Source organism: Triticum aestivum, chromosome 2B (genome assembly GCF_018294505.1).
Source record: "Triticum aestivum cultivar Chinese Spring chromosome 2B, IWGSC CS RefSeq v2.1, whole genome shotgun sequence".
In the NCBI taxonomy this organism is placed as follows: Eukaryota; Viridiplantae; Streptophyta; class Magnoliopsida; order Poales; family Poaceae; genus Triticum; species Triticum aestivum.
Window position 1 is genome coordinate 792993938 of NC_057798.1, and position 12963 is coordinate 793006900.

The following is a 12963-nucleotide window of genomic DNA, read 5'->3' on the forward strand; positions in this document are numbered from 1 at the left end:
GAAACGAGAGAGAGGAGTGCATCTACATACCCTTGTAGATCGAGCGGAAGCGTTCAAGAGAACGGGGTTGAGGGAGTCGTACTCGTCGTGATCCAAATCACCGGAGATCCTAGCGCCGAACGGACGGCACCTCCGCGTTCAACACACGTACGGTCAGGGAGAAGTCTCCTCCTTCTTGATCCAGCAAGGGGGAAGGAGAGGTTGATGAAGATCCAGCATCACGACGGCATGGTGGTGGATGCAGCAGCGATCTCGGCAGGGCTTCGCCAAGCGTCTGCGAGAGGGAGAGGTGTAGCAAGGGGAGAGGGAGGCGCCAAGAGCATGGGTGCGGCTGTCCTCCCTCCCCCCTCTTTATATAGGGCCCCTGGGGGGGGCCTAGGAGATGAGATCTCCTAGAGGGGGCGGCGGCCAAGGGGGTGGCTTGCCCCTCAAGGCAAGTGGAGGCGCCCCCCACCCCTAGGGTTTCCAACCCTAGGCGCAGGGGGGACCAAGGGGGGGCGCACCAGCCCACCAGGGGCTGGTTCCCCTCCCACTTCATCCCATGTGGCCCTCCGGGATAGGTGGCCCCACCCGGTGGACCCCCGGGACCCTTCCGGTGGTCCCGGTACAATATCGGTAACCCCCGAAACTTTCCCGATGGCCAAAACTTCACTTCATATATATAATTATTTACCTACGGACCATTTCGGAACTCCTTGTGATGTCCGGGATCTCATCCGGGACTCCGAACAACTTTCGGTTTACTGCATACTCATATCTCTACAACCCTAGCATCACCGAACCTTAAGTGTGTAGACCCTACGGGTTCGGGAGACATGCAGACATGACCGAGACACCTCTCCGGTCAATAACCAATAGCGGGATCTGGATACCCATGTTGGCTCCCACATGCTCCTCGATGATCTGATCGGATGAACCACGATGTCGAGGACTCAAGCAATCCCATATACAATTCCCTTTTTCAATCGGTACGTTACATGCCCGAGATTCGATCGCCGGTATCCCAATACCTCGTTTAATCTCGTTACCAGCAAGTCACTTTACTCGTACCATAATGCATGATCCCGTGACCAGACAATTGGTCACATTGAGCTCATTATGATGATGCATTACCGAGTGGGCCCAGAGATACCTCTCTGTCATACGGAGTGACAAATCCTAGTCTCTATTCGTGCCAACCCAACAGACACTTTCGGAGATACCCGTAGTGGACCTTTATAGTCATCTAGTTACGTTGTGATGTTTGGCACACCCAAAGCACTCCTACGGTATCCGGGAGTTGCACAATCTCATGGTCTAAGGAAATGATACTTGACACTTGGAAAAGCTCTAGCTAAACGAACTACACGATCTTTGAGCTATGCTTAGGATTGGGTCTTGTCCATCACATCATTCTCCTAATGATGTGATCCCATTATCAATGACATCCAATGCCCATAGTCAGGAAACCATGACTATCTGTTGATCAACGAGCTAGTCAACTAGAGGCTCACTAGGGACACGTTGTGGTCTATGTATTCACACGTGTATTACGTTTTCCAGATAACACAATTATAGCTTGAATAATAGACTATTACCATGAACAAATAAATATAATAATAATCATTTTATTATTGCCTCTAGAGCATATTTCCAACAGCCTTTTGGTCCCGGTTGGTGCCACCAACCGGGACCAAAGGCCCTCCTACCTAGGCTCAGTGCACCGGCCACGTGGAGGCCCGTCTGTCCCGGTTTATGCAAGAACCGGGACTAAAGGTTTAGGGCATTAGTACCGACACTTTAGTCCCGGTTCAAAAACCAGGACAAATGGCCCTCACGAACCGCGACTATAGGTCCTTTTTCTACTAGTGTACACAAATACAAATAAAGAATGACTTCGGAATAGTACCAAAAGTGGTGATTTATTTTCTTATACTAACAAATCTCATAAGATTTTCTGTTGAGTTTTGTGTTGTGAAGTTTTCAAGTTTGAGTAAGGATTTGATGGACTATGGAATAAGGAGTGGCAAGAGCCTAAGCTTCGGGATGCCCAAGGCACCCCAAGGTAATATTCAAGGACAACCAAGAGCCTAAGCTTGGGGATGCCCCGGAAGGTATCCCCTCTTTCATCTTCGTCTATCGGTAACTTTACTTGAAGCTATATTTTTGTTCACCTCATGATATGTGTTTTGCTTGGAGCGTCTTGTATGATATGAGTCTTTACTTTTTAGTTTTCCATAATCATACTTTTTGTACACACCTTTTGATAGGGACACGCATGAATCGTGATTTATTAGAATACTCTATGTGCTTCACTTATATCTTTTGAGCTAGGCAATTTTATTCTAGTGCTTCACTTATATATTTTTAGAGCACGGTGGTGGCCTTATTTTGTAGAAATTGTTGTACTCTCATGCTTCACTTATATTATTTTGAGAGTTTCTCTATACAGCGTGGTAATTTGCTTTGGTTATAAATTTATTCCTAATATGATAGGCATGCAAGAGGGATATAATAGAAATTTTTCATATAAAGTGCATTGAATACTATGAGAAGTTTGATTCCTTATGATTGTTTTGAGATATGAGGATGGTGATATTAGAGTCATGCAAGTGGATTAATTGTGTATTGTAGAAATACTTGTGTGGAGGTTTGTGATTCCCGTAGCATGCACGTATGGTGAACCGTTCTGTAACGAAGTTGGAGCATGATTTATTTATTGATTGTCTTCCTTATGAGTGGCGGTCGGGGACGAGCGATGGTCTTTTCCTACCAATCTATCCCCCTAGGAGCATGCGTGTAGTACTTTGTTTCGATGACTAATAGATATTTGCAATAAGTATGTGAGTTCTTTATGACTAATGTTGAGCCCATGGATTATACGCACTCTCACCCTTCCACCATTGCTAGCCTCTCTAGTACCGGACAACTTTCGCTGGTACCATAAACCCACCATATACCTTCCTCAAAACAGCCACCATACCTACCTATTATGGCATTTCCATAGCCATTCCGAGATATATTGCCATGCAACTTTCCACCGTTCCGTTTATGATGACACGCTTCATCATTGTCATATTGCTTTGCATGATCATGCAGTTGACATAGTATTTGTGGCAAAGCCACCATTCATAATTTTCATACATGTCACTCTTGACTCATTGCACATCCGGGTACACCACCGGAGGCATTCATATAGAGTCATATTTTTCTCTAAGTATCGAGTTGTGATTCTTGAGTTGTAAGTAAATAAACGTGTGATGATCATCATTATTAGAACATTGTCCCACGTGAGGTAATTAAAAAAAAGAGGAGGCCAAGGAAGCCATTGGAAAAAATGAGATAAAAAGAGAGAATGGGCTATGTTACTATCCCTTTTCCACACTTGTGCTTCAAAGTAGCACCATGGTCTTCATGATAGAGAATCTCCTATTTTGTCACTTTCATATACTAGTGGGAATTTTTCATTATAGAACTTTGGCTTGTATATTCCAAAAATGGGATTGCTCAAATTTCCCTAGGTCTTCATGAGAAAGCAAGTTGGATGCACAACCACTTAGTTTCTTTTTGAGCTTTCATAAACTTATAGCTCTAGTGCATCTGTTGCATGGCAATCCCTACTCACTCACATTGATATCTATTGATGGGCATCTCCATAGCCCGTTTATACACCTAGTTGATGTGATACTATCTCCTTCTTTTTTGTCTTCTCCACAACCACCATATTCATTCCACCTATAGTGCTATGTCCATGGCTCACGCTCATGTATTGCGTGAAAGTTGAAAATGTTTGAGAACATCAAAGTATGAAACAATTGATTGGCTTGCCATCGGGGTGTGCATGATTTGAATATTTTGTGTGATGAAGATGGAGCATAACCAGACTATATGATTTTCTAGCGATAGATTTCTTTGGCCATGTTATTTTGAGAAGACATGATTGCTTTATTAGTATGCTTGAAGTGTTATCGTTTTTATGTCAATATTAATCTTTTGTTTTGAATCTTATGGATCTGAACATTCATGCCACAATGAAGAAAATTACATTGACAAATATGTTAGGTATTATTCCACATCAAAAATTATGTTTTTATCATTTACCTACTCAAGGACGAGCAGGAATTAAGCTTGGGAATGCTTGATACGTCTCCAATGTATCTATAATTTTTTTTATTGTTCCATTCTATTATATTATCTGTTTTGGATGTTTTATATGCATTAATATGCTATTTTACTTTATTTTTGGGACTAACCTATTAACCTAGAGCCAGTGCCAGTTTCGTTTTAACTTGTTTTTGAGCCTCGCGGAAAAGGAATACCAAATGGAGTCCAAGCAGAATAAAACCTTCACGATGATTTTTCTTGGACCAGAAGACACCTATTGGACGTGGACTCCAAGTCAGAAGACCTTGGAGTAGACGAAAAGCCACAGGGGCACGCCCTAGGGGGTGGTGCGCCCCCTGCCTTGTGGCCTACTCCAACACCCCCTGACCTAATGCTTCGTCCTATATATTCTCAAATATTCCAAAACCACCAGAGGTATCCACGAAAACACTTGTCCACCTCCGCAACCTTCTGTTCCCGTGAGATTGCATCTAGGGGCCTTTTCCGGCATCCTGCCGGAGGGGGATTAGATCATGGAGGGCTTCTACATGAACTATATTTCCCTTTCGATGAAGCGTGGGTAGTTTACCACAGACCTACGGGTCCATAGCTAGTAGCTAGATGGCTTATTCTCTCTCTTAGATTCTCAATACCATATTCTCCTTGATGTTCTTGGAGATCTATCCGATGTAATCTCCTTTGGCGGTGTGTTTGTCGAGATTCAATGAATTGTGGATTTATGATCAGCTTATCTATGAATATTATTTGAATCTTCTCTAAATTCTTATATGCATGATTTGATATCTTTGTAATTCTGTTCAAACTATTGGTTTAGTTTGGCCAACTAGATTGTTTTTTCTTGCAATGGGAGAAGTGCTTAGCTTTGGGTTCAATCTTGTGTGTCCTTTCCTAGTGACAGTAGGGGCAACAAGGCACGTATTGTATTATTGCCATCGAGGATAAAAAGATGGGGTTTTCATCATATTTCTTGAGTTTATTCCTCTACATAATGTCATCTGAATGTGTTACTCTGTTCTTATTGAACTTAATACTCTAGATGCAGGCACGAGTCAGTTGATGTGTGGAGTAATAGTAGTAGATGTAGGCAGGAGTCGGTCTACTTGACACGAACGTGATGCCTATATTTCATCATCATTGCCTTGGATATCGTCATAACTTTGTACTTTTCTATCAATTGCTCGCCAGTAATTTGTTCACCCACCGTATTACACTAGTAGAAAACAGGGCATACGTTCGGGCCAGATAAGCCCATTAGTCCTGGTTCAGTCACGAACCGGGACCCATGGGGGCATTACTCCCGGTTCGTGTCTCAAACCGGGACTAAAGTCCCAGTTCAAATGAGCCCTTTGGTCCCAATTTGAGACACGAACCGAGACTAAAGGTTATGCTCAAATTCTAAAAGGAAAAAAGTTATGCTCAAATTTCTTTTTTTTGAATTTTTGTTAAATCTAGTCAAACTATGGTCAAACTACTTATTCAAGAAGTATTAGTGTTACTAAATAATTATTCAATAATATTAGTGTTAATAAATAATTATTTCAGTTTTTTTTCAATTTTGGTCAAATCTGGTCAAACTGTGGTCAAACATAGTCAAACTATGGTCAAACTTATTATTCAAGAAATATTAGTGTTACTAAATAATTATTGTTTTTTAGAATAATAGTTTCAAACTCAAATAGTGAAACATGTGACTTCATGCTCAAGCTAAACTCCGGAGGGTAATAGGATTGACATCTTACTATTGTCAGGAAAACAACAAATGCGGACTTGGAAACAAGGAGGAATAGAACCCGGAGGTTAAGCGTGCTCAGGCTTGAGTAGTGAGAGGATGGGTGACCGGCAGGGAAGTTAGATGATTTGGAATGATCAGGGGTGATCAGAGATTAGAGGATAAATTGAGCAGTGATGAGGGGGATGAGGGGTGATTAGAGATTATATTGTAAAATAATTCGGAAATTTGAAAATCCTGTAAAAAAATTAATTTAAAAAAATCAAAAAAATCGTAAAAATACCTTTAGTCCCGGTTGGTGTTACCAACTGGGACTAAAGCTGGAGCTCCAGACAGCGACCACGTGGAGGGGCTTTAGTCCGGGTTCATAAAAGAACCGGGACTAAACGGGTGCCTTTAGTGACGACCCTTTAGTCCCGGTTCAAGAACCGGGACTAAAGGCCCTCACGAACCGACGCGAATGGGGCTTTTTCTACTAGTGTTATTTGCCTTCATGAGAGAAGCCTCTAGTGAAACATGTGGCCCCCGGGTCTAATTTCCATCATATTAGTTTCCGATCTACTATTTTGCAGTCTTTTAATTTAAGATCTATAAACCAAAAAAACCCAAAAATATTTTATCTTTTGTTTACCTATCTCTATCAGATGTCACTTTTGCAAGTGACCGTGAAGGGATTGACAACCCCTTTATCGTGTTGGGTGCAAGTTGTTTGATTGTTTGTGCAGGTATTGGTGGCTTGTGTGTTGTCTCCTACTGGATTGATACCTTGGTTCTCTAACTGAGGAAATACTTATCTCTACTTTGTTGCATCACCCTTTCCTCTTCAAGGGAAAAACCAACGCAAGCTCAAGAAGTAGCAGACAACATACGTAGTTCCATTTCTCTGTCGGTATGTTACTTGCCCGATATTTGATCGTCGGTATCTCCATACCTAGTTCAATCTCGTTTTCGGCAAGTCTCTTTACTCGTTCCGTAATACATTATCCCGTAACTAACTCCTTAGTCACTTTGCTTGAAAGCTTCTTATGATGTTGTACTACCGAGAGGGCCCAGAGATACCTATCCATCATACAGAGTGACAAATCCCAGTCTCGATCCATGCCAACTCAATAGACACCTTCGGAGATACCTGTAGATCACCTTTATGATCACCTAGTTATGTTGTGACGTTTGATAGCACACAAGGCATTCCTCTGGAGTCCGGAGTTGCATTATCTTATGGTCGAAGAAACATGTATTTGGCATTAAGAAAGCAGTAGCAATAAACTGAATGATCATATGTTATGCTAACGGTTGGGTCTTGTCCATCACATCATTGTCCTAACACTACTAGGAAAAAGCCTAGTAGTAGCGCGGGTTAAAAGCTAGTAGTAGCGCGGGTGCCTGTGATGCTACTACGGCGCTACAGCTAACTAGTAGTAGTAGTGCGGTGCATCCCGCGCTACTAGTACATGTGTTAGTAGTAACCCGTGTTCGACACGCACTACTACTAACTATCTGTAACGCGTGTCTGTGACCCGCGCTACTACTATTAATTTGAAAAACCAAAAAAAAATCTCGACCCCGTGTGTGCTGTCAATCATGCAAGGAGATCTCGACCATGACGCGCGCCTCGTGGAAGCCATTGAGGACGGCCGCGGAGGCCAGCCCGGCGTGGGCCAGGAGCTGGAGGACTTGGATCTTGGCATCGTGCATGGAGAGCAGCACCTCGCAGCGGCCGTCGCCGTTGAGGTCGGCGGCGGGAGGCGGTCCACGTCATGCTCGATTGGGAACCCGTCGTTTGACAGGTGGTACCATGCCTCCTGGAATGAGAAGTCGCCCTCGTGCTGCCGAAGGAGGAGGGGGATGGTTCAGCTAGGGTTCCGGGTCGAATCGGAGAGGGGGGAAGGAGGAGGAGGGCTGACCTGGAGCGAGAAGAAGACGGTGAAGGCGGCGAGGAGGAGGATGCCGAGGTCGCACTTTCGCATCTTGGCGGCGGCGAGGAGCTCAGGTGACCGCCCACCAGAGGGATCTCAGAGAGGGAGGGGGAAGAAAGCAGAGTGTACCAGTGGCGGCAACCGCTGGAGTACGAGGGAGAGAGGAGGAAAGCGAGAGCGGGGGAAAGTGAGGGAGAGAGGAGGGATTCGGCCGAGGATATGGGGATTTCACCTACCTCGTACTTAGTATTGGCGAGGGGTATAAAACCGCGCTACTACTATCAACTTAGTAGTAGCACGGGTTTGTACTCCTCGCTACTACTATGGCATGTCCAGGGAGGGCACGATAGAGACCGCTTAGTAGTAGCGCGGGTTAAAAACCTGCGCTACTAGTATCAACTTAGTAGTAGCGAGGGGTAAAAACCCGCGCTACTAGTAAGTAGCAGTAGCGAGGGTTATAAACCCTCGCTACTAGTAAGCGTCTGCCTATAAGCTTTTCCCTAGTAGTGTAATGATGTGGTCCCGTTATCAAATGACAACTCATGTCTATGGTTAGGAAACCTTAACCATCTTTGATCAACGAGTTAGTCTAGTAGAGGCTCACTAGGGACATGCTATCTGTTTATGTATCCACACATGTATTTAAGTTTCCGGTCAATACAATTCTAGCATGAATAATAAACCTTTATCGTGAATATGGAAATATGATAATAACAACTTTATTATTGCCTCTAGGGCATATTTCCATCATTTGAATTGATTAAGTTTGATCTCCACCAGAAAGAGCCAACCTTATGATCTCCTGGGAGTTGTCCATTACTATAGTGTGTCTCCCAAATTAAATTAACCCAGGGTATGTCATGCCTATTGAAGAACTTATGGAGGTTTTTCATGAGCAGAGTCTTGTTTTGTGTGTAGATATCCATGACTCCCAAGCCTCCTTGACGTTTGGGTCTACAAACTGTGTGCCATGCAAGTAAAGTTGGTCTGTGATCTTCCAAATCAAGGCTTCTCCATAGACAGTGTATAAAGTACTTATGATCTGTTTCTTGATGGTAATAGGTATGTCTAGGCAACACATGAAGAAAATTGGTAATGATGCAAGCACTAATTTTGACTAGGAGGAACCTTCCTGCCTGAGTCATATAAGTAGAAATACCTGCTAATCTCTTAGCAATTCTGTTGACTAGGGGCAAACATTGTTCCACAGTTGGTTTATAGATTCCTGAAGGTAGACCCAGGTAAGTAAAAGGGGATTGTCCTCTTGCACATTGCAGTGTGTGATTGAAAATATGTATTCTGTCTTCTGCAATGTTTATGGGCACCATGATTGATTTCCCATAATTGACTTTCAGTCCAGTGGCTGAGGCTAATGTGATTAACAAGGCTTTGAGACATATCAACTTCTTTGCATTTGCTTGTATAAGAAACAGTGTATCATCTGCATACTATACTACTGGAAAATCAGGACGGGAGTTGACTTGCAGTGGTGGAGTAATTATACCCAGTCTCATGGCCTTATTAAGTATTGATTGTAGGAGATCAGCAGCCAACACAAAAATCAATGGGGAAAGGGGATCACCCTGCCTCACTCCTCGTCTACAGTAGATTTTTTTGCTAGGGACTCCATTCAACATCACAGCAGATGTGGCAGATGTGAAAATTAAGTGCATCCAGGAAATCCATTTCTTTGCAAATCCCTTTGCTCTGAGTATATCAATAATTGCCTGATGTTCAATAGTGTCAAAAGCTTTCTCAAAATCCAGTTTAATCATTAGCATCTCTTCTTTTGATTTATGACATTGATGGATATATTCATATGCCCAACCAAGGCAGTACTGGATCATTCTAGCTTTGAGGAACCCATGTTGATTGATATGTACCATCTAGAGAATAATTCTTTGTAATCTATTGGCCAGTAGTTTGGTAATTATCTTAAGTACTGCATTGAGCAGTGAGATTGGTCTGAAATCATTGGGTGAGACTGGCACTTCCTTTTTGGAATCAATGTAATGAATGATGTATTGATGCTTTCAAGATTTATATTACCAGCATGAAAAGCCATGATAAGCTCAGTGATATCCACTTTAATGATGTCCCAACAAGCTTTGATGAACTCATTATTAAATCCATCAAGAACTGGAGATTTATCTGTACGAAGGTTTTTTACCACTTCATCAATTTCCTCCTATGTAAATTGCTTCTCAAGATCTTGGAAGATCTTAGGCTCAACTCTATGTTCATATAGATCATTCAAATCAAAGTGCATTGTGTGACCATTAGATTGTCCCAATCTTTTTTAAGGCCTCCCAAAGAATAGTTGTTTTTCCTTCATGGTCAGTAATTTCCACTTGATCATCATTCAGAAGCATACAATTTTATTATGTCTATGATTAAAAGAGGATTTGGTATGAAAGAATTTGGTGTTCTCCTCACCAAACTAAACACCTTTTATTTTCCCTCTTTGCTTCCAATAAATCTTCTAATTATTAAGTACTATCAATAGGAATTCCTTCAGCATAGACCTACAATTCCCTTCAAATACTGAGAGATATCTATATTCCTCAATCAAGTCCCAGTGGAAAATACAAGCATTTAAATCCTCATACTGCTTTATAAGACAGGACAAACTCTTGGCCGACAATTTTAAAGATCTTCTCAAATTCTTAAACTTTGCATTGATTTTTTTTGGCTGGATCAGTGTAACCCACAGGAATATTCCAGGCTGCTTGAACAATGTCTTTGAAAGAGCTGTGTTTCAGCCAATAATTTTCAAACTTGAATACCTTGGACTTGGGAATGTAGTCCAAACCAATATTCCACATTAAACAATGTTTATTTGCGGACCAATTTCAGAAGTGTCGCTTCTATTCATTTCCGTTCTCTAATCTACTAGTCAATTAAGTCTGAACCGAGAACCGAACCTAAATCTCGGTCGACTGAATCTTTGGTTAGGAATTTTCCCGGTGACCAATCGGTCATCCTATTTTGAAAACCAAATTTCTTCAAAAGCTGAAGAACCGAACCGAACGGTTCGGTTACACAGAATGCCAAGCTCTCCAAACACCTCCACTTTCTCCCAGTTGAACATGTGATATTTCTTACACCGAGTCTTCTTGCCAAAGCAATCTTCTCCCAAAACAATCAAATATTTTATTTACTCCCTTTGGCAAGCCATAAAAGTAAAGCATGCACAACGGTTTATATTTTCTAGACTACTTACTCTGGAGCAAAGCCCCGGTCCTTTATTCAAAACCAAATAGTATGTACAGGGGTCAAGTAGTCAGCTACTAAGGGAGGCTGGCAATCTAAGCCAGAAGATTCGGCCTACCACAAGCCTTCACTCTAAAAGAAAGAAGGGTTATATCTTGTACAAATTTACAACACCATGAGCCAAAGGGGCATAGCTCTAAATGTCCTTCCATTTATAACAATCCAGATATTCCAATTCCAAGCAGAGTCGGCATAACCTCGAAGAAAGGAAGATCAAACCTCATGTTTGCCCCGGCAATGCATGGTCTGATCTCAGACCCATGTGGTTGAACTAGCGGGAGAGAAGAGATGAAGTCTGTAACACATTACACATTGGTTAATTGCTCAAAGAAGCAGTGAGCAAAGAGAACATGCCTCCAATGGATACTAATTTTCCTTGCGAATATTCTAATCTCACAAATACACGCCATCATTATTGTAGATTTATGGATGGTTGAGCCTTTGAAGGCAGAATCCAACAACAAATAACATAAGTTTTTCCTCGACATTTGCTTTTGCCCCTCAATTTTATTTTATTTTATTGAAAAAGGAGGATTACCCCCGGCCTCTGCATCAGAATGATGTACATCATCTATACTAATTCAACATTAGAAAACAAGCACAAGGCCTCACTTTATATAGATAAATCGACGAGCTCCACAAGAACACGATTATTGAATACAAAGGTTCAGCAAGCAAAAGGGAAATAGTTCGGGCTGGGCAACAGCTCGCACAGGTAATCTCGACATAAAGAGAAAGAAAACAGGCTACGGAGCCGGGAGCTGCTGGCGAGCCACACCCTCGGCAGGCCAAGAAGGAGCCCATCCAATCCGCCGTGATCCCGACGCCAAGCCAAGCGAGCATCCGCCATTACAGAATCGATCGAGGCTACTAATTCAACATCCTCGACAGTGAACTGAAACTGCCACATCATCCCTTCATTTTATTGCACCCATCCGATTATTAATTTCTTCAAACTAACTGCATGCCATGCATCCAGCATTGGATTATTTGTTCGAACATAGCACCACTTCTCCATCATACGGAAACGGAGGCAGTCACGGTTGCGTTGTTATTGGTAGTCTTAAGCAAGGGTTTTGGGACGGAGTTGAACTTGGCGAACCACTTGGCCGACTTCTTGAGCTTGCGCTTGTTGCCGTCCTTCTTGTCGATGTAGACCAGGCCGAATCGTGAGCTGTAGCCCAGGCTCCATTCGAAGTTGTCGATCAGACCCCACGTGAAGTGGCCCCGCACGTCCGCGCCCTGGCTGAAAGCACAGATACATACATGAAAGCGCGCTTAGCAAGAATTCAACAATGTGTCTGTGTGTATGTATACACATTTGAGTAATCAGTGTGCCATTAGGGTATGTATGTATGTATGTGGGTAAGAGTACAAAATAAGTGAAAAAAAGAGGCAGGGTTTTAGCGTCTGTAGTTACTCTATTGCGTCCTTGACGGCTGAGATGTGACGCTGGAGGTAGTCTAGCCTCTTCCAGTCATCCAAAGGATCTCTCATGGTTGGGTCGCTGTCCACATCAGCGATTCCTGCACACACACAAGTTAAGAAGTAATCCATCACACTTTCTTCAAAAAAAACCTCCCATGAACCATTACATCATATCCATGGATTAGGTTCTTGTCTGATTTAAGGGAACTAGTACCAGTTGAGCACAAAGATTGCTTACACATTAGTGTGTGTCAATCTTCATCAGGATTAGTGTAATGACGTCAGATTTTCAACTAGTTACTTTTGATGTCACTTTTGATGTAATTAGGGGATCATGGAAATTTAACTAGTTACTTTTGATGTCAGATTTTCAACCTTTTTATTAACTAAAAACTAGTACCTAAGCAACCCCTTGACAGAAGGTTTACAGATTTGCTGTAGGTCAACTAAAGTTTGATATGAACCGATGATTGATCATTGGATTACTACAAAATCCAATGCTACACACACACA

General features: G+C 42.5%; 1 protein-coding gene across 1 annotated transcript in view; it reads right to left on the bottom strand.

Annotated features, from left to right (window-relative positions):
• Window positions 1-12024: 12024 nt before the first annotated feature.
• Window positions 12025-12963, bottom strand: part of LOC123039691 (4-hydroxy-7-methoxy-3-oxo-3,4-dihydro-2H-1,4-benzoxazin-2-yl glucoside beta-D-glucosidase 1a, chloroplastic-like) — a gene marked incomplete at its 5' end in the record, with an annotated part of 3837 nt that continues 2898 nt past the window's right edge. Inside the window, 2 exons of the mRNA XM_044462739.1 lie at window positions 12025-12268; window positions 12443-12548. Of these exons, the coding sequence (XP_044318674.1) occupies window positions 12040-12268; window positions 12443-12548 (335 nt within the window). The remainder of the gene's footprint in view (window positions 12269-12442; window positions 12549-12963) is intronic.